Below are 22943 nucleotides of genomic sequence, written 5' to 3'. Positions count from 1 at the left end.
GGGACGGTTCAACAGCAACTCAGCAAATGCTAAGCGCCGCCCATATTGTAGATTCTAGGGGTACAAAAACCTGATAGAAAGGAAACACCCACCCCTTGAAGCAATTACATAATGCTGCTGGGGAAAGCGGGAAAGGGAAGGATGAAGAGAATAAAATTTGGTGACTAACTAGGGGCTGAAATTTCAATTTAATTTAATTGAAAAAATATTCATTAAGTACCTATTCACTGACTTGTCTATTCCAACTACACCCAAGATCTATCCCGTTCCGGATTTGAAGGCAGAACACAAAACCTTCAGAAACGATCTTTGGGCCACTACATCAGCCAGCCACAGGTATTTCCTAAGGGATCTATGCTCAACTAAGAAGTTGGTGTATTGTTGCTTCTGCTCCAGATCTAGGAATCAGAAGGGGCTTCCCTCAGCACGTATTTGTATGAACCAAATGTTCACAGGCCAGCTCAGGTCTCTGACAAAAGCTATGAGTTCAGAAAAATTCAATTAGTGGAGTAGAGGTGCCCCCGTGTTCTTAATAACAACTCGCATTTATATATCACTTTACAGCGTAGGGTGTGTGCTGCTCATGTAAGATGTATATGTCCACTAGGGATGTTTAAACATGGGGAGCTATAGATAGATATCTCTGGAATCTTGCCCACCTGTCTCCGAAGGAGACTGATTCTTGACTAGAGGTGAGGAGAAGACATGAGACTGGCTATTAAGTTTTCCTGAGAAAAAAGGGTACTAGACAGAACTGTCTGTCTGTCCCACTGAATGTTGCTGGACTACAGGTGTGATTTTAGGTTCAAAAGTCATTAGCTTCTCTGGGAGTTCTCCTTTAATGGGAGAGGTACCTCTGTGCTTATACTCCATGGCTTAGTCCCTTTCCCGCCAAATGCTAGTTATACAAAAGATCATCACAAATGTCAGATAGCAAACAAACCCATTTTTTCCAAAGAAATACTGAGCAGAAATCAGAGAAGTTAGGTAGATTACAATATACCAAGAAGAGTGAATGAACCTTTTGTATGGGAGTAAGATGGGATCTCAGCTTACCCAAGAGAGGCCCCAAACTAACCAAAGGGGAAGTTCCCAAGTCTGCCTCCCCCTTCTTCCCTCCCACAGTTCTCGAGTTGGTCTCCAAGAGAGCCTGGAAGCACATTCTAAAAGCAGCAGGCAGCAAGGGTCATGCAGCACCCCCCAACTTGGTTGGCACACAGATTGTAAACCTGACTTTGGGGTCATTTCCTTACAACAAAGCTGTGAGGTTAAGTAGGGTAAGTTTCATTATCTTCATTTTTACAGATGAAGAAACTAAGGCTCTACCTGGTATCTGACACCATATTTGAACTCAGGTCTTTCTGATTTCAAGCTTGGCATCTTTTCCACTATGCTTGGTAACTGAGGGTATTAATTCATGTCTTACAGGTAGGGAAACAAGTACCATTATAGAGTTATGACTCAAACCCTGCAGAAAGCTGACGCATCATCTGTCTTAGTCCTGGGTGCCTCTCTCTCTGCATCAGGGTCCTCATTGGAAGGCAGCTGGAAGAAAGACATTGTCAAACTGAAGCCCCTCTAGGAGAGTAACCATGATGGTAGAAGCACTGGAATGCATGCAAAACAAGGATCTGGAGATGTCTAACTTTAAAAAAAAAGAAGACTGAAGAGATGTAATACCTGTCTTTGTGTATCTGAAGAGCTACTGAGTGGAAAAGGGGGTTCAATTTATTTTACTTGGCCCCTGAGAGTAGAACTAGAAATAAAAATGAGCCAAAGTTGCAGAGAAAATTATTTTGGCTAAATGTAAAGAAGAATTTCACAGTGAGAGCTGTTCACAAAGACGCCACTGAGGGTCTTCCAGCAGCGGCTGAATGACCACTTGTCAGAGATCAAGGAGAGGGTTAGATTAAACTAATTCTGAAGTCCCTTCCACCTTGGGGATCCTTGTGATACCCCACTGGGATTCTCCTGCCTTTGCCCCCTAGTTGTGTCCTCACATTCTGCACCTTCCTTGGAAACCAAGGAAAAGTCTGCCTTACTTTTTGCTTCATTCCTTATATGAGCTGATCTTTCCTAAAACAAAGTCAATTAATCAGACAGTGAATCCACACTTAGATTGCCTCTTATAGGAGAGCATTTGGCCTTCTGGAGATGATGACTTCTTCAAAAGGAACCAGGAAACCTGTTTGTTTTTAATCCCCACTTGGCCCTCGGGTGATGATACCAAATGATCGGAAGACTCTCTACAAAATGATTTTGGCTATGTTGAGAAACCAGGGACTCTCTGGTTGGGCTACAGAACCCTGAGGAGTGAGGCTGAAAGAAGTGAATGAGAGAAAAAAAGAGTGAGGAAAGGAAGGAGGGGAAAGTAGGAAGAATGAAGAACAGAGAGAGAAAAAGAGAAGAGATGAAAGAAATGGGGAGGAAGGAAGAGAGGGGGAGACAGAGCTGGGGAAGGAGAGGAGGAGGAAAGGAAGGAAAGGGGGAGAGACAGAAAGAGACAGACTGGTGTCTAGCTAGCTTCAGTCCCACAAAGTGTCTTGGGTCTCTTATTTTCCCTCTGGGAAGTTAGAAGCCAAGACTTATGGGGAAGGGCCTCCACCAGAGGATGTCTCTTACTATGGACCACGACTTGGGAGATTTATGTACATCTGTAGAACTAATGGCTCCTCATTCTCCTCATCTTATTTTCCCTCCATTTAATAAAGCTTTCCTCTCTATACTACTGTATAGTATATGCCTACATATAAGGAACTGAATACTGGGGGTACCAGTTAGGTGTTTTGGGTTGGGACTACAACCCAGAAGAGTAAAAAAAAAATCCCCCAATATGTATCTGGACCCTTCATATCATGAATGACACAAGAGTTACACTGCAATTCAGAGAGCGGGCAGGGCCCTGAACAGAGCACTAAATGGAAGGTAAGTCATCATGGCACAATTACGGGAAACAGGCCAATGCTGAGCACTCCCAAGAGTAGAAGCTCCACAGATGAGGAACGTGAACAGTGTAACTGGCTACTTCTAGGAACAGAGAGGAGAGAGAGACAGTGCTCTTTTCTAAGCACCCCTGAGGCACTGTGGCCCAAGAGCCCACTCAAGTGTGAAAGGTCCTATGAGAGGGAGGGACATTGATGGGAAAACCAGCCAGGAGGGGGAAAAGAAAACCAAATGAATTCTGTTATCACAACACCTCCCATCATCCTTCCTTTACTCCTAAAGTTGCTTTTGGCTACAGAGGAGAAGCTGCCTTAATTCATTTAGGCCATTCCTGGCTGGGACAGAGAGTAAAGCACCATTTTCCCAAACTGTTTTTTTTAAGAACTTTTGAAAGGCAAGATAAGAGAAGAATGAAACGGGGTGGGTGGGTGGTGATAGTAAAGTTAGGATAGTAAACCTTAAAAAGGCCTCTTCTATGGCTCTTCCTTACCACTCCCACCACAACACCCTCCCTCCCATGTCTCAGCTCCTAGGTACCTAAAGCCCCCACCCTGAGCTACAGAACAAAACAGCAGCTGTCTCCACATCTGGCTGCAGGGCATTTATTTAAATAGACAAGCACTTCCCTTTGGGAACAAAACAAATGCCAGTTAACAAGAAGGGCAAATGACAAATTCATACAAACATTTTGTCACTCTACACACTAAATCCTGTTATTAACCTCAATATTTTAAACTTCTGGCAGTAGGTATGAAACATTATTTACAAATCATAAATAAATCCTGGACTACTGGAAAATTAATCAAACAACTGAGCAAGTCACCTTCCTATGAGTACAGAAGATCAGCAATGCCCTAAGTAGAACTACAAAGGTCTCCCCTTAACTACAGTGTTTGCCAGGGGACTTGAGGCAGGTGGTGGGTGGGAAGCAGGTCTACAATAAAGGCCTGGAAGGCTGCAGCAATGATCTGAGGTCATTACCCACAGCATTTTCCCTTCAAAGGGTTATCCCCAAATAGTAAGGACAAACAGCTTAATGGATAAGGATACTTCACAAAGACTGCTTTATCAGGAAAGCCAGACCGACCAAGATAGAGAGGAGGCTGTGGCCTGGTTCAAGCCTTGGCATGGCTTAGCACTTACATATTGGTTAGTTAATGACTAACATATTCTACCCCACACCAAACAGCAGGGAGAATGCTGCTAGGGGCTCAGCCTGAGTCAGCAAGGGTTTGAGCCAACCCAGGGCAAACTCTGGATACAACAAATGAACAATTTCCTTCTTACCCTCTTTCCAAAGTCAGTATCACCAAACACCATCATTAACTAAAACTATTTGTTTACAAAGCAACACACCACATAGCCCTGCCTGCCAAGTGCATGCCCACCCTACAGACCCACACAGGGCAGCATCTGCCAGGCTCAGGAGGATGGGATGTGTGGGGGACCACTACCCTGCTTTACTCATCCTTCCCTAAGGGCGTGAGTCTCCAGTCCTAGGCAATGGGAGTCTATGCACCAGGTGGGAGAGAGGGGATAAATATCTAGAAACACCAGACAGTCTGGAACAGCTGGGGAGGAATAGATGGATACAAATGTAAAACAAAACCAGGCTGGTATCAGAGGCCCAGATCTCTTCTGTTACTACCTTGTCTTTTGCCCAGCTCTGACCTGCTGTGCTCAAGCAGAGGCACACACATGCACTCTCAAGAGCACGTGTGTGAAAACACACACACCATGTGCACATACACACTCATGGGCATGCTCACTGGCCCTGAAGCCAGGGTCATTGGCTGTTTTGCCCTTCTGAAGTGGTCGCTTTTTACAGGGACAAAGCATCCACTGGAGGCATTCCTCTGCAGAACCGTCAAACCATTCATGCCCAAGTTCCAGGACCATGTGCCTGTGGGGGCTGTCCTCAGGGTGGGCTCTGGCTTTTCAGGGCCCCTGGGGATTCCCAGTACTGGCACTGGCATCGTCTGTTTCTCCTCGGGCAGCTCTAGTGAGAACTTCCAGCCACCTCCGCTGGAGTTCCTCATCCTCCACGCTGAGATACAGAGTCTGGTGGGACTGTGAGAGCTTCAGGGTGTACTTTGCTTCTAGTTTCTCAGCAGGTCCGGCAAAGTCACTTCATAGCCAGGAAGGGGGATTGTCCGGGGGGTCCGCCCATCCTAGATATAAATGAGAATGAATGTAAGTAAAAGTTTCACATGCTTGATTTCTGCTTATTCTTTTGTATCCCCTTCTCCCTCCTTTGACTCCAAATATTGCGTGTTTGAATTATGTTCAGATTACAACTCTATACACACACCCCTAACATATCCCTCCTGCTTCTGACTCTAAGCCTTCATTCAAGCTGGAATGCTCTACCATCTATCCCTTTAGTTCAATGACAAATTTCCCTTAAGACACAGGCAAATATTCACCTCCCTTAAGAAACCTTTCAGGCCTAACCCTGCCACAATCATCTGTTCTTTTCTTTGAACTCTCTCAGGCTAGAGGCATTCAGGATGTACCATCACCCTTATATGCAATCTGCCTCTGAGGACATGGTGATATATTATTTAAACTTTGGAGCCCAGCAAAGTGTTCTGAATACAGCAAGTGTTTAATAAGTGTTAAATGTGATGAAATATGTGCTGAAATCATCATGATAATAGTTTACATTTACACTGCATTTTTAGGTTATAAAACATTTTATTATACACTTTATTTCACTTGAGCTTGATAGCAGGCCCATGAGGTAGCCAGGGTACATGGTATTATCCCCATTTTATAGGTGAGAAAACAGCTTTGGAGAGAGGAGGTGACTTGTGCAAGGTAAAATGGCCAATAAGTTACATTTGAACCCAGGTCTTCTGATTCTAAGTCTGGGGCTCCTCCTATCATAACCACAGCCAATAAAGAACAGAGTTATAATTTGAACACAATTTGAACTTAGTTATTCCAACTCCAAGTTCAATCATCTTCCCCTGCTTCCTTTTCTTCAAACATTGCTGTGTGGATAGATGGTGAGTTTACATTCAACTGGCAATCTCCCAAACCCTAGGCATTCAGGGAGGAAATGTGAAATCTCAGAGACTTTGAGCTAAATTCAGCATGGCCCTGCTCACGTCATCACACATCTCTATAGTGGGAAAGGAAGCCAAATCCTTGGACCCACTTCTCCAAGCAACCCCCACCCCATCCTTACCTGGCTTCCTTGTAGATACAGCACCAGGGGCTCTGCTTTTGGAATGGTCGCCCACAGCTTGCAGCAAACCTTTCCTTTGTCCATTAGCTGGAGGTGGCTACAGAACAGGCTGTTTTCAGGTGCAGTAATATTTTGCTTCTGGGGTGGTGGGGGAGAGATAAATATAGGCTCACTAAGTGCTCTCATTCCCAGATGGGTACCTGTCTCTCTGTGGTGCCTCTAATGACAGTTCTGCAGGCAGTGACACTGCCCAAATACATCAGAGGACTGACTGCAGAAAATGCATGAAGCTGGGGGTGGGTCAAGGGACAGGAGCACTGAAATTTAACAGAAAAGAGACCTTCCAAGTTTATTTATGTTCTGAAAATAGTGAGAGTCTAGAGAATCTGTTAGGCTTGATATTTTTTATGTACTGGTACACTTTCAAATTGGGACAGCTAAATTTTACCAGGGGTGATAAGTCTTATGGGTACGACTGATAGTGAGATAGCCTGTGACTATAAACTTTGGGGGGAAACAACTCAAAATATTCCCATGATTTTAATCCAACAAACATGTTCTAAGTCAGTGTCTATCATATGCAAGGAAGGTCTCACGTTTCATTTTTCAAAAAGATTTAATATTTTCCCCCAATTACACTCAAAACAATTTTTTAATATTTGTTTTTTAAAATTTTTGAGTTTGAAATTCTCTGCTTCCCTCATATTCCCTCCCTCACTGAGAAGGCAAGCAATTCGATATAGGTTATACACGTACAGTTATGCAAAACATATTTCCAAGTTAGTCATGTTGGGAAAGAAAACACAGATAAAAAAAAAGAAAAATAAAGAAAGTAAAGAAAAAAGTGTGCTTCAATCTGCATTCAGACTCCATCAGTTCTTTCTCTGGAGATGAATAGTATTTTCAGCAAAAATCCTTCATAACTATCTATCGGGGATCTCTATATTGCTAAGAATAGCTAAGTCATCCACAATTGATCATCATACAATGTTGCTGCTTCTGTATACAACGTTTTCCAGTTCTCTTCATTTCACATTGTATCAGTTAACATAAGTCTTAAGGAAGGCTGTTAAGGACGGTCAGTCAATAAACACTTATTAAGGGCCTCCTATGTACCAGGCACTGTGTTAAATGCTGAGGTAGGGAAGAGACCATACAGGAATGAAAAAAACACATCTACTGACCTCAAGGAATCTATGATCTAGCAGGGGGAAGAGACATATGCAAATAACTGTAATACATAAGATAGACTATGATAAATGCAAAGGACAGGTCAAACAGAAAAGCGAGAGAGATCTGAGAAGGGAGAACTCTTCTTGAGCTAGGGAGGCACCTGGGAAAGCCTCTCAGAGGAGGTGGTAAATGAACTAAACCTTGAAGGACGAGGATTTCAATAGGAGGTGGGAATGGAATGTGATGGAAAAGCATGTATTAAGTGCACACAATATGTAGGGCACCATGCCAGCACTAGGGGATACAAAGACAAAAAATGAGACAACCTCTGTCCTTAAGGAAGATTTATAGCTGAAAGGATCTCAGACATCATCTAAGCCAAAACTGAGAGTCTGAGAAGAGAAGGGGCTGGCCATAGGTCACACAGTGAGACTGGGCACAGCAGCTCTAACTAAGACCCTACTTCCTTTTCTGGGCATATATCTCTTTGATGATAAACTTTAGTTGCTCTTTGGGTCAGCTTACCCCTGGGCCATGTGCCATAGTCAATTCATATCCATCATGCCTCTTCTCACTGTCCTTTGGTTGACTGTAATTTTGAATCTGAGGATACCATGGCATTCCATGATTTGTAGCCATATATCATCATCAGAAAAAAAAAAGTGTTTAAATATGGGGTTATGTTTCAAGGAGAAGTCTGGGGTCATTAAAAGCATTGCACAATTTCCCAAAGGCAGTCAATCCTGCCTGCTCTTTTTCTTCTGTTCAATTTTAGGCCTGGCTCCTTATCCATCTGTGGTAGCTGCCTGAAATATGTGTACTTTTAGACCAGCTTTATGAGCCCTCCATCCAAATTACATGGGGCCAAGAAGAACAAGCAGGACACGACAACTTTTCAAGGATTTGGTGCTATATGTCCTTCAAGTCTTCTCTTCATGTGGCATCCTTGCCTCTGTCATCTTTCAGTCTGGCTTCCCTAGGATATAATGTAGTCTGCTAATGTTCCTTCTAAAACGTGGCTTGCGGAACTGAAGACAGTGCTTCAGGATAGGGTTGCAGGAGGTGGGTTCAGATCCCATCTGTGGTGTTCCCTACCTGACCTTGAGCATAACCTTTTATTTTCCCTTGGCCTCTCTTCCCTCATGTGTCCAATGAGAAGGTTGGCCCAGGTGGCAAATCAAGTTCCCTTCAGCTTTAGGTCAAAAATCCTATGGTCTTATAGTACAGATACTAAGAATTGGAGAGGGAGGGAAGACAGATTGGTAGATGTCATGTGAAAAAGGAATAAAGACTTACTCTGGTTGGGCCAGCAGAGGCAGATATCTAAAGAAGAACGCAACAATGATCAGACCTGACCAACAGTGCAATGTGCTCCACCCAAAGGTAGGGAGAGATTCCTACATGGTACAGGAAGTTAGACTTGACCTCTTAGGTCTCTTCAAACTTTGGGATTCTTTTCCTGCCCTCACAGAGTTTTCAACATAAGTGACAACATAAGCAAACCATGCTAAGTCAGTAAAAAAAAATGCCAATAATTCTCCTCGGATTACCAGAAAGTCCGACTCTTTTAAAAGAGAAATACAATTTTCTTATTTCCCGAGGCAATGTGGCACAATAGGTAGCGAGTTGGCCTTGACATGAGGAAGACTTAGGTTCAAATCCCACGTCTGACATCTACCAGCCATGTGCCCCTGGACAAATCACTTTTCAGGTAGAGTTTTAAGTGTTGAGATCAGCAGGGATGGAGAGTCCTCACCTGAAATCACAGCTCCATTCTGTATAAGATAATTCAGAGGCAGCCTGGCCTGATGAACAGAGAGCTGGCCTTGGTGCTATGGAGGCCTGGCACACACAAGTTGTGTGACCATGGATTGGTCACCCGAGCTTTCAGTGCTTCCAGCAACTGCAGAAGTTGCTAAGTTACAGAAGAGTAACTGGTTTGTCCTGGTGGAGAAAGCTCTGTGCAGGGAATTCCCTATAAAGATAAACTCCTAGATCCAGATGAGGACCCCCATCAACCCCACCCTTCAACAAATTCAAACCAGGGTAACAAAGGTTTGCCTACAAAAAAAGTCCTTTGGGGGAATCTATTCTGAAACAGATAAATAGATAAGAATGATTCATAATGAGCACATCTGTTGTTCTTATGTTTTTGAACTGCTAGAAAACAGTGCTAATTGGAAATCCTCCTCTCTCACACACAATGTGTCTGTACCGTGAATTTAAAATGAGAGATCGTCACTTCTTTTACCAAGTTCAACTGCTCTTGGCAAATGAGTCATCCCAGCTGGATCTATTAGGAGTTTCTTTATGGGTGGCGGATGTGATTTGTTGAGGTTTCTGATGATGTCCTGACTCTAGACCTTCCAATAAGGTAGCCTTCATTTGAAATCTCTTTCAAAGGGCTCTTTAAAAAAAAAAAGCCAAGTATTCAGTTTACCTTCCATCTCTGGAAGAATACAGAATCTAAGCCTGTGCTCCTACAAGGGAACTTGGGCTGCTTTGTCATCTCCTCAGAGAATTTTTTTTTTCTATTCAGATGACTGAAAGCCATTAAACATTTATTTTAAATCTGTTCCCAACATGAATTATGGAGGTAAGGCTGGGAGGTGGGAGGAGGGGTAGTACTGAGCCGTGAATACTGAAGCAGTTGGCATTTGTTCAAGAGGGATCTTCATTATTAAGTGCTAAGGAAATGTGTTCCCAGGTACCAAAAAATAGTTTTCCCACTACTGTTCTCAGCAGGTAGGAAGTTTAAAATCCCCAAGCATGGGGATTGGCAACCAGGATGACACAGTAAGTTTCTCACTTGGTAAAAATTAGGTCAGAAAAGATGGAAAATTAATGAGAAAAATGTGCTTAAGTCACAGCAGGCCCTGGATGATGTTACTTGCTGTCCATTCACCCTTTCCCCCTCCTTTCTAGACAAAAATACAACATGTTAACTGAAACCCTACTTCTAAGGAAAACTCATTCATCTCCCACTGATTTGGGATTTGGCTCCAAGTCTATACTGATAAACCTAAACATTCATTTATCCTTAGAGTTCAGTGAGGTATCACTCACTGAATGTTGGTAAGAAAGGTGGTGGTCCCAGGGTGCCTGGAGCTCAGGTAAATGTGGTCTCTAGCATAGCCCTCGGGTGGGGGGGGTGAGCGGGCAGGGGTCTTGGTATATATGTCCCAGAATCACAGAATCTAAGAGTCAGAAGAGACCTTGGAGTTCCACTTTTAGCTGTATAGGGAGCCTTGCGATAGCACCCTTGGTAAGTAGGCAGCCAGCCTTTGCTGGCTCCACTAAAGGGGACCTCACTACCTCCCAAGGCAGCCCATTCCTCTTTCTAAAGGTTCTAAATATTAGCAAGTTTCTCCTGACATCAGACCAAAATCTGCTCCTCTGTTACTTCTACTCGTGGCTCCTACTTCTGCCCTCTGGGGCCAAATTGAACAAGTTGAAGTCTCAAGACAGCCCTTCAGGCACTTGAAGACAGCTATGTTTTCCCCAATTCTTTTTATCCATGAGAAGCATCCCAGTTCCTTCAAATGATCTACATATGGCATAATCTAAGGCCTTTCAACAATTCTGGAGGCCCTCCTCTCCTTGCTGTCATTCCTAAAATGTATCTACACCCTCTAACATACTATTGTTTCTCATCTTTGTATCCCTAGCACCTATGGCTGACTTAATTGAATGCAATGAATGACAAAGTCAGCTTCAAGAAAAAGCAATGGATGTACCAGGAAACTTTTTATTTTTTTTTGGCTAGGCAATGGGGTTAAGTGACTTGCCCAGAGTCACACAGCTAGTGAGTGTTATGTGTCTGAGGTCAAATTTGAACACTCAGGTCCTTCTGACTCCAGGGTTGGTGCTCTATCCACTTTGCCACCTAGCTGCCCCCAAGAAACCATTTTCAAAATAGAAATGTATGAAAAGAGGTTTGAGAAGATAAGTTTTTTGAATCACAATGAAGTAATTCCAAAGAAATAACTTCCCCTGCAAATCTGATAACGAATGTGGCTAGGATGTGATGACTTACGTCAGCTTCTCTGTCAGAGATAATTTGAGGACTAAACCAGAAGCACATAGGTCTTTCCAAGAAAATCTCTCTAAATTCAATTCCATCTGATGATGATGATGTTGTTGAAGCTGGGTTCTCATTCCAGAGTGCTTTACACTATTCCATGGTGCTTTACAGAACACTCTCCTCACAACAACCCGATGAAATGGGTAGAAAGTAAAGACAATTTAAGAGAAATAGTAACAAAATACTAAAGAAAAATGTTTTTATTAACCTAGAAACAAGGTCTCAGCAATATGGAATATCATTTCTTGTACCTGGAGCTTGATAAGCGGACCTAGATAAGGATTTTGTTTTGATGGTCGAAAACACCATGTAATGTGTAAGAAATGTTTTCAATTTATCCTTTAGCAATCTAAGATAATTTACTGTGGAACTGATTTGATATGGAATCAACTAGTTTTGCTGGATGACATTTTTTGGGGGTGGTATTATGTTTTCAAATAAAGTAAATGACTCTGGAAAACCTTCCACAAGAAATCTATCCTCTATGATGTAGTTCCTAGATGTTACATTAAACCCATTAATCTGAAGCTTACAGAGTAACAGTAATATTATACTTTTCTAGCATTTTAGGATCTACAAAAAACTCTTGCCTGACAAAAACTTTGAGAATTGAAGTAGCACAAATATTATAGTCTCCATTTTAACTTCAAGGAGACCGAGGCTAAGAAAGGTTATATAATATGCCCAAGGTCACAGAGGAAGTACCAGTAGAAGGCCTGAAAGCCATGTCTTCTGACTATAAATCCAGGATTTTCCACCACACTCTACCAACTCTTTGAAATAACTCATATTTATATAGGCTTCTTAAAGGCTTGCGAAACATATTTTGCAGTGTGGTTTCTATATATTTTTGGAATATCACCTTAAAAATTCAGATGTCTAATTATCTTGAATAATTACTTTTCTTCTCCACAGTCTGGGAAGCATAGCTTTGGCTTTTCAATAATTTATTTTAGTAAAGCCGAAACCCATTCTTTTAGCTGTTTGGGCCCAGATTATAGACATCTATCTATTTAGTTAGGGTTGATAGCATTAGTGAGGCTCTGTTTGGCCAGCACAGGAAATACTAAAAGATCACCCAGAAACCAGCTAGAATTCAAGTGCCTAATGAAAATACTATAGAATCAAAACTACATGTCCAGTAGCTGCTGATGCTTGCCTCCATTTACTGGATGGAATTAAATCATAGGATTTAGATGTGGAAGGGACCTGAGAGGTCATCTAATCCAATCTCCTCAATGTACAGAGGAAGAAACTGAAGCCCAGAGAGGTTGACCCAATCACACAAAGATGGTATGTGGTAGAATAAGGATTCAAAACCAGGTTCTCTGACTCTGAATCCAGTGATCTTCTTCATGCTGCAGGTAATAGAAAAGACAGAAAGAAGCAAGGAAAATGAAACAGCAACTCCTAGAGTCTGGTGACTAGAAAACTGCTACCATAACAGACCCAGCATCAAATTCCAAGAAGATTTAACAGCTGAACTTACAGGACAAAGTCTCCAGGTCTGGAATTTCCTAAAATAATTTAATTCAATAAGTATCTATTACCTGCTTACCATATGTAAAGAAAGCATGGTGGGGACTAAGGATACAAGGAGCTTAAACTCTACTGGAGATATATGGCATAGATTCAGAAAAGTAAACACAAAGTAACAAAAGTCATTTCAAGAGGAAGCCTGCACTAACAACTGAAGAAGGGAAGTGGAAGCCAGGAAATCTACAAGGGGCAAGCGAGGAGTGAGTATATTCCGATGAGAAGGACCACTTGTGCCAAAGCATGGAGGTGGAAATGGACTGTTATGTCCAGGCATCGGCTAATAGGCCACTTTGACTGGAAGAGAGAGTATGTGAAGGAGAGTGACATGAAATAAGACTAAAAAGATAGGTGCGAGCCAGATCATGGAAGTCTTTAAATGTCAGGCTGAGGCATTTTTATTCCAGAGGCAGAAGGCAGACATTGAAGATTTTTGAGTAAGAGAGTGATGTGATTAGATTTGCGCTTTAGGAATAAGTATTATGATCAGCTATATGGAGGGTGGATTGAAGAGGGGAGAGACTGGAAGCAGGGAAACCAATTTGAAAATTACTGCAACAATTCAGGTTAGAAGTGATGAGGGCCTGAACTAAATTAGAGGCTATATGAGTTGAGAGAAGAGGATGGATGTGACAGATGCTATGAAAGAAGCATGGTTAAGGCTTAGTAGCTGACTGGCCCAGGAGATTGAAGGAGAGGAAAGAGTCAAGGTTATGAATTGGAATGACTAAAAGGATAGTAGTGTCCTCAACAGAAGCAGAAAGTATAGGTTTTTTGGGAAATATAATGAGTTCCATTTGTGACACATTTAGTTTGAAATGCCTATAGGATATCCACTTGGAGATGTCCAGCAGGTAGTTGATAATGTTATATGGAATTCAGGAAACAGAGTAGGTTTGGTAATCACCTGCATAGCGATAATAATTAAACCCATACTAGCTGATGAGATCACTGAAGGAAAGACTATTGAGAGAGAAAGGAAGAGAACCTAGGACAGTGAAATGCACCTAGTACCACTAAAGTTCAAGTGGAAGATTAGATATTGCCAAACCAACCACAAGCTATGACAGAAACTATTCAGAGCTCATGACACTCACCTCCAGCTTCTTCCTTTGTTCACCACCAGCCTCAGAGACAGGACTAGTTGGCAATGTAGTCTGCATAAGGAAACATTCTTTGCAAACACGACTCTGACGACTATTGTCTGCCTTGAATTCTGAGCACTTCCCACAAATCACCTGCAGCAAAGTGATGACATATTATTCTTTACCCATCACTGAAAGGGAAATAGTTTCATTAGAAATGCTGAATATAAAGGGATGAGAAGGAAGAAAATTTGAAAAATATGGGAAGGAGAAATATTGCTCTCCTAGGGCAATAAAGGTTTTTCCTATGTCAGTACATATTCATCATCCAATAACAACTGCAGTCAGTGTATCAGAGAGATAAAGATATCTTTTTGAAGGCCTACACTTACAGTTAAAGTGTGAAACCAGTTTGATTCAATGGACAATATTCTAAAAATCTATCTGTTGACTACTTCCCTGCCTTAGCAAATAACACTGGTAATAATCAAATGCTCAAAAGGGAAGTAGAGGGAAGACCTTTGTGTCTCTTGTCTCCTGCACCTTCCCTAACCAGGTTATATGCTTTCCCTAAACCCAACACTTCCTTTAAAAGCTCCGGGATAATGGAGAAAAGGTGTCAACTCTTGCAGCTCCTTGGCTAGGGCAAGAAGACAGAATGACCTTTTGGGACATGATTTTCACTGGAGTCCCACTGACCTTCTTGAAGAGTTAATCATTGGTTATTCTTAGAATTGGGAGAGGGGCGGGAAGAAAAGGGGAAGAAAGTCATGCTTTCAGCCAATGCACAAATCAAAATTGGAAGGTATTATTATAAGCTAAGGAGCCCTGGGGAAATATCAATTTAAAGTTGGAAGGAACCTTAGAAGTCATCTAGTCTGGAAGTATCAACATAACTGGGAAATGTTTAACAAAATAAATAAAAACACAATGCCATATGGGTAATGTTATTTTGTGGTTTTCTAAGTCAACATGTATCTAGCAGGGATCTGTTTCTATTTGAGTGTGATATTATTGATCTAGTCTAATCCTCTCATTTTATAGATGAAGAAGCTAAGGTCCAAAAAGGGATGTGACTTCCCAAAGTTACAAAGGAGGAAAGTGGTTTGAACCCAGATACTTTGACTCCAATTACAATATCCTTTGTATTGAAATACTTTACCTTCCCGAGGATAATGGGAAAGTATGGGTGCAGATTTTGTGCACCTGGAGTGATAGGATATACAACAGCACCATTTCAGGTTTTAATAAGAGAGGGTCCCTATTTTCTACACTTCCCTCAAATTGTGGTTTGCCTCCAACTAGAAACAGGACTACCTTGGAACACGTGGGGAGTGATAATAATAATTTACATTTATATAGTGCTTTCTGGGTGACAAGAGTATTTGGGGATATGATTGATTCATGTGAAGTGAACTTCTTTGCACAAAAGAAGAAACAGAAGCAAAAGCTGGGTTCTCCTCAGTGTTGGCCTCGATTGTGCCACTGAGAACAAATAAGACATGGCATTTCCCTGAGTCATCTGAGTCCCTATGGCGAGGTTGGAGATAATGTTCTGACTGCCTAGAGAAGAAAAAAGGAAAAGCCTAAAGAAAGTAGGGTACGCTCCCCTGGCATGTTCTCGGTGTTAGGAGGATAGCAGGGGAATTGCCCTGAGGGTTAGTGACAGAGCACTCTATTCTTTCCTCTCTAACTTGCTGGCCCCACCATTGGATGTGAATTCAGAATGTGTGGGTTTTCACCCTTAATTTGCTGCTCAGTGCTTTATGGCTTTGGGCTAGGCCCTTCTCCACTTTCCTCATGTGCCAAATGAAGGAGTTGGACTGGATCATCTTTAAGGTCCTTTGCAGTTCTATGATCCTAAGTAGACTACCTTGATCAAGATATGAAACTATTCTGTTCTTGTCCCGAACAAGTTTTTATACACCACAGAACAGGGTCCTCATCTGTCACTTCTTCCACATTTACATGGGGCCCACCCTTAGAAGATCTCTACTTACCATTTCCCTGTCTCTGAAAGGACAGAAGGGGTTGGTGTATGCTAGGATTGGCAACAAATCCATCCATAATTTGAGACCTTACCCAAAATGCTTCCTCTCAGTAGGCATTTGGGCAGTGGTACTGAATTGTCTTACTAGACCACTATATGTTTTCCTAGAACAGACACTGTAACTAAATATCTGCATTATAGGTCAGGTCTAGATAAGCAACATGAGTCAAGGTCTTAATGACTCGGTCTCTGTCTCTCAGAATCAGACTGCTTAGCTGCACTGTGATTTCTACCCACACACACAAGGCATAAGTAAAACACTCCCTTCGAGAACTTTTTCTTTTTTAAGCCCTAAAAGTCCTCCTCAGGAGGTATACAGGTATGTCTTGCCCAATGTCATTAACAGGTTCTTTGAAAACATGTTAGGTGAAACAACACTCCTGGATGAAATTAGTTCCACGTTAACAAAGTTGAATGGAACAAGCTAGTACAACCTCAGTAAAATGAGCAGGGGGTAGGAAAGGTGGACACTGCCTTGGTAGTCTCAGGAAGAAAACAAACTTGGGTAGGAGTAAGGGAATAGAACCCATATAGAGATGGGGCTGTACAGGCAAACGAACTCAAGTAGGGCCCAGAGCTTATTAGTCTTAGGTGATTGGCCTATTATCACTACAGTAGGGGAGCAGACACTGTGATCATATTATAGCAATGACTATTACAAAATGACACTGATTGGGAGTAATGTTATCCAGATTGTGCTTATAAAAAGATCTGCCTTGGCACTTGAAAGCATTTCGGTGTCAAAAGTCCTTGCTTTTGTTAAGCTCTCTTGGGGGTAAGCCACCTTACCACCTATTCACACTGAATCATGGTACGTGAGTTTTCATTCACGTTCCCTTTGCTGTGAAAGCCCCTGCTGGCAGTTACCTTGCCATTTTTTCTTTCTTTTTTTAAAGAAGTAATTTTTATAATATATTTAATAAGTAAATAAAAATTAAATAAGTATATAAAATTTCAAATAAACCATCAACTCAGTTATTTACATTTTGACAAAATAAAAAACCCTGAAAAATAATAACATCCATTTTGTGTCCATTTCTGATTGTTTTTTCCTTCTATCCCCATGGTCATTGTTAATGTTATTCTAGTTCTGCTTTTTTTGCTTTGTATTACTTCATATGTCTTTCTACATTGATTTGATTCTTTATATTTATCCTTTTTAAAAAAAACTGTTAAAAATAGAATCCATTACCATGATACAATTCAACTTGTTTCACTTGTATCCAATCCTGGACAAGTAAATTGTTTTCAGTTTTCCCCTACTGGCATAGAGGATAAAGGTCTGGCCTCAGAATCAGAAAGACCTGGGTTCAAATTCTGCTTCTGATACAGAGTGGCTATGTAATCACATTTAACCTCTCACTGCTTTAGGCATCTCTCCAAGACAGAGGTTCTTAACCTTTTTGTGTCATGGATTCTTTTGGCCGTCTGGAGAAAACTTTGGACCCCTTCTTAGAATAATATTTGTGGCTTGAACTCATAACTAAGGGACATGCTAAATTTCAGTCAGAGGTTAGTGAAATTGAAGGATGTTATTTTTTCCCCATTCGAGTTCACAGACCTCCTGGAATCTATCTATGAACTCCAAACTTAAGAACCTTCGATCTCAGACTGTTAGTTGCAGAGGAGGTGTCTACCTGCACTAACAAAATCACAGGTCCAGTTCCTATCCCTAGGTATAAATAAAGCCACTATCTATCCCTTTTGCTTTCTTAGTTTTTTACTATACAAAAGAACCACAGAAGCAGAAAGAGAAAGAAAAAAGATAGGTAGTAGATGACAGCTTGTAGCATGGCAGCAGAGTACAGTGGATAGATAGACTGCTAGACTTGAAGCTGAATCCAAATCCTGCTTCAAACATACATCAGCTTTCTGAGTTTGAGCAAGTTTTTCTGAGCCTTAGATTCCTCATCTGTACAATGGAGATAATAATATCTCTAGTACCTATCTCATAGGATTGTAGTGAACTTCAATAAGATAGTGTATATAAAGTCCCTTGTAAACTTTAAAGTGTTCTACACATGCTAATTATTATTATTTGAGATCTACACTTGTGGACTTCCAAAAGCAGCATTCTATGAACAGAAGGGAAAATTTTTCCATCTATGTGAAGAAGAAAACAATCTTCTCCCCTTAGACTTAGACCCTTTGAAGTCAGAGACTGAGACTCAAAATATGTTTCAAGACATTGTTTAACAGCTACCACACACTAAGGATTAGAAATAAATTTCTAGAAGAGAGTAAATTTTTTGAAAAACTTCTGTGTAGTAGCTTCACCACAGCTAATCCTGGGCAGCTCCAAATAAACAGCAGTCAGACTCATCAATACTAGGATTTTGCTCCTAAAACTAAGGTCATGCATTTCAGGCCCAGGACGAGAGACCATCAGAGTCTGCCTAGGAAAGATTTCTTGTTCTCTGGTGGTAGCAATGAAATGAAAGCAGGAAATGTGGTTTTATTCTAAAAAGGGGCCTAAGGGAACCCATTTGTAGAGCCTCATCTGTGCTTGGGGCTAATTTACTGATTTGATTTGTTTGCCAATCTTCAAAATGGAATAACCTTTGTTGAATTCTAAATTGTTAATAACTTAATTCCAAACATGTTTTCTCAACATCTATTCCATGGGGACAATTTTTTGTTTTAACATTAAACAATGATGTGACAGTCTGCCCTTGGGAGAAAAAAGATTTTGATGACTTGAAACTCATAAATAAAGATTCAAAAATGTCCACTGCAAAGTAATAAAAGCTAATCTATATCTGGAGGATAGCATGTGCATTAGGAAAAGCAAAAATCTGGACCTGTGCCCAGTTTAGCCTTTATGTACTTGGGCATTTAGCTGAAATGGAAGAAGTGCTTGTGCCCATCAGAGAGCTTTCCTGAAGATTCCTTTGCTGCAGATTCAATCTACTTTATCTCCCAGGACAATTTCCCTTCTAGGTCCCGAAACATTCGTTTCCCCTGTCTCTCTCCCTTGGGCCTCTAAGAAATAATAACAACTGACATTTGCATAGCACTCTAAGGCGCGTATGTAAATATATGTTAAGTCCTTTACGTATTGTAACTCATGCTATCCTAACAAATCCCATGAGGTAAGTACTCCCAGTACCATTAGCACCATTTCAGAAGTAAAGAGACAGGCGGAGAGGCCATAAATGCCAGTCATAAAGCTGGTCCACATTGGACATGGATTCACAACCCAACCTCCACCTTAGCCTTTTCTGTGCTATGCTTGGTCTACCTCTCAGCCAAGTTGTCTTGATTGGAACTCCAGCCCTAAGGCTGAGCTATCTTGAATGGAGACTAAGAGAGTAAGGACACACTTACCTAGCCTACCAAACTCTGCTTCATCTCATATTCAACACAGCTGTCCACCTTCCCTAAATCTCAATTTCTGCCCTTCCAAAATTTCAGCATTAGTTCTTTCTCATTCTAATGAACACTTTTTTTGTAAAGCAAGAAAGCTGAACCAGGGGGAAAATAATGAAGGCAAATATTATTCACAGAAATAAGTCTTGGATCTGATTCCTACTTATGAACCTTTCCCTCAATCCTGTACCTTTATACCTAGAGTTCTGACAAAGAAAGGGTGAAAGCTTAAAAGGAAATGAAAACCTTACAGTCATGTCTTTGTCAGCCCACATGGGTCTTTCGGAAGTTTCATGGGGCACTGAGACATTCAGTGACTTGCTCAGGGTCACAAAATTAGTATGTGCTAGAGATAAAATTTGAACCTAGATCTTCCTAATTTAATGATGAGCTTTCTTCACTGTCAACTTGCTTTTCAATGTATACATAGTATAATTATATATACACACATATATATTATATATACATACATACATACTATATATGTATATATATAGTGTGTGTATATATATGTATGTGTGTGTGTATATATATATATATATATATATATATGTATGTGTGTATATATATATATATATATATATATGGAAACCACTTTAAATTTTACAAAGCACTTTATATACAAGTGGCAGCATAGTACAGCAGATAAACAGACTGTTGGCCTTGGAGCTGAATCCAAATACTGCTCCGAACACATACCAGCCATATGAGTTTGGGCAAGTTTCTGTGAGCCTCAGACACCATCTGTACATGGGGATAATAATGCCTCTAGGAGCCATCTAGTAGGATTGTCGTGAACCTCAATAAGATAGATAGCGTATATAAAATTCAAATAGGGCCTCAGACACTTCCTAACTGTGTGACCCTGGGCAAATCACGTAACCACTGTCTGCCTCTGTTTCCTCAACTGTAAAATGGTAATGATAACAGCACCTACCTCACAGGGTTTTTGTGAGGATAATGTAAGTTAATATTTGTAAAGCACTTTGAAAATCTAAAAGCATTATATAAATGCTAGCTATTATTATTATATTTATTATTTTTCAACCAGAGCAACTTTCCAAGATGAGGTAGTACATACCCTAACTTTCTCTATAATGAGATACAAAGAGATAGAGCTATATAGATGGCAGCTGCAGACATAGATTTAAAGACTGTTCTAGTTACAAGTGAAGCTATAGAAACAGCCATGGACAAAGGTGGAGGGAGATCACCAGACATAACTTCTAGATCAAAGTACTTACAGCCCCACACTGTTTGCAGTGGTGCCGTCTTTTCGTAATTGAATTAAAGGTTTCATTGCAGCTTTTGCAAGTTTGCTTCTCTTTTTCTCTTCTATTTTTAGAAGATTTTCTGGAGTCAAGCTGAAAAAGAGACAAACAATTCAATGGGTCTGTGAGTTAAGCACTATCCAATGCATCCTGTTATAGAATTCAATTTTTCTTTTAGTTGCTTCAGATCCCCAAGACTGACCACATGCGAAAAACAGGGACCTGATACAGAGACCCTGGGGTGAGGAAGTACTTTTGAAATTTTGTTCTATCAGTTTATTAGGCACTGCAAGGGTGTACTCATGCACATGCGTGCATGTGCGCGCGCGCACACACACACACAAACACATACAAAGTGACAGGCATTGACTCAGGGAAGCAACATCAAAAGGTGGGAGAGGAAAAACAGTTTGACCAATGGGTATAAAAAAATGTCCGGAGGCTTAGATACTTATGTACACTCAACCATGTACAACCCACAAACCAAGGCAAGGGTGCAGAGTTTCCATTCTCCCTCTTACCCCCATTTGTGACATTTTCCCCCTTTAAAGTTTCCCTGATTCTTTATTATATCTTTATTATAATTGTGTACTACCTGTATACATATGTAAGGGGAAGGTGGGGCTCTGATTTCTTCTAGACTCTTTCAGTCCTATTCCTGCTAGTTAAGAGATCACTGGCATTTGCAATCCAAAGATGGCAGAATGTTCTCATATATATGCATGCTATGTGTGTATGTACATATATACATATATATGTATACACATATATACACATACACAAACAGAAGAGGTAACAACTTCCCAGCAAAGAGAAATCATAAGGTCAATTTCACTCTCTTTCATAGAAATACACAGAAGCATAAGCAGATACAGAGACATATACAGGCAGATACACAGTCCCAGAGACAGGCACAGACACAGAGACATACACACAGAATCTCATACACAAACATATATAGAACTTTCACCTCTGTTTAAAAGGCAAATGTAAACAAGAGCCTTGAAACATCATAATAAATGAAAAATTTCCAATGTCTTGAACACATAATTAATGACACTTTAATCATCCAATGAGTTCTTAAACTTACTAAAACTCTGCTATCAAAACAAAAGCCCTGGTGCCAGGAAATGAATTCCTCTCTCCTGCTTATCCTTCATCTCCCCTTGTTGAAATTCTTCCCATGTTTCAAGGCCCAGTTCAGGAACCACCTAGTAATCTTCTAGGATTCCCTCAGCTAAAAGTGATTTCTCCTTTCTCTAGGAGTAAGTACTTTGTCAGTTTCCTCTGTACTTGACATTCTTATTTGATATATGGTTCCTCTACTAGAGTGTAAGTTCCCTGAGGCCAGGAGCAATGTCTTATTTCACCTTTATTTATCATCTTATTTTATCACAGTACCCAGTGCTAAGTATATAGCAGGTGCTTAATAAGTATTTGCTAAATCAAATTGGAAAGATGGGTTCAAACCAAAACAAAAAAACTTAAATTTAAAATATAAAGTGAATTCAACAAATATTTATTAAGTACCTACTATGTGTAAGGTATTGTGCTAGGCACTAGTGATACAATGACAAATACAAAAGAGAGTTCCTTCCCTTAAAGGGCTTACATTCTATCAGGAGATAGAACTAATTCAACTCAACAAACATTTATTAAGCATCTACTGTGCTCTATATTAGGGGCTGGGGATACAAAAACAAAAAAAAATGGCAGCTCTTGCCCTCATGAACTTTACATTACTGCAACTGACTGCTAGGGGCAGGGTACAGCAGAGTCTACTCTTGTATAGACTCGAACCTAGATCAGGAACTAACAGAGCTTAGACTGGGGTGGAGAAGAGGGGTGAGGAGGGAGCAAACATATTTTGGCCTGGATTAGATCAGTCTGAGAGCACTGAAAGCTTGCAGGTCCCTAGCTTGTCCCCAAGATTCTAGAATATCAAAAAATTCAATAATCTAAGAAAGCAGCAACAGGACAAGCACAGCTTTCACTACAGAAGTGTGGCAGAGCCCAGCCCTAACATCAAGTCTGAAGTCAAGAAGTAGGCTGGAATAATGGACAAACAAAAAAAAAAGAACCTCACCATAATGAGCTATTATGGTGGCAAGGATGCTCAGGACACAAACACAAAAGAAAATGACTCCAAAACATCTACAAAGAATGCCTCCCAGCTTGGACACAAATTCAAACAGAATGTCTGAAAGAGATAAAGCCAAGAGTTTAAAAAGTTTCAAAA

General features: G+C 40.8%; 1 protein-coding gene across 1 annotated transcript in view; it reads right to left on the bottom strand.

The window, feature by feature from the left end:
- Positions 1-3529: 3529 nt before the first annotated feature.
- The window catches only part of FGD3 (FYVE, RhoGEF and PH domain containing 3), a 198263-nt gene continuing 178849 nt past the window's right edge, over positions 3530-22943 (bottom strand). Inside the window, 5 exon segments of the mRNA XM_020999038.2 lie at positions 3530-5060; positions 5063-5114; positions 6137-6274; positions 14027-14167; positions 20678-20797. Coding sequence (XP_020854697.2) covers positions 4882-5060; positions 5063-5114; positions 6137-6274; positions 14027-14167; positions 20678-20797 — 630 coding nt within the window. The 3' untranslated portion in view covers positions 3530-4881.

Source organism: Phascolarctos cinereus, unplaced genomic scaffold, assembly GCF_003287225.1.
Source record: "Phascolarctos cinereus isolate Bilbo 61053 unplaced genomic scaffold, phaCin_HiC Scaffold_4;HRSCAF=312, whole genome shotgun sequence".
In the NCBI taxonomy this organism is placed as follows: Eukaryota; Metazoa; Chordata; class Mammalia; order Diprotodontia; family Phascolarctidae; genus Phascolarctos; species Phascolarctos cinereus.
The sequence above is the reverse complement of the archived record's forward strand: the minus strand, read 5'-3'. Positions and strand labels throughout refer to the sequence as shown.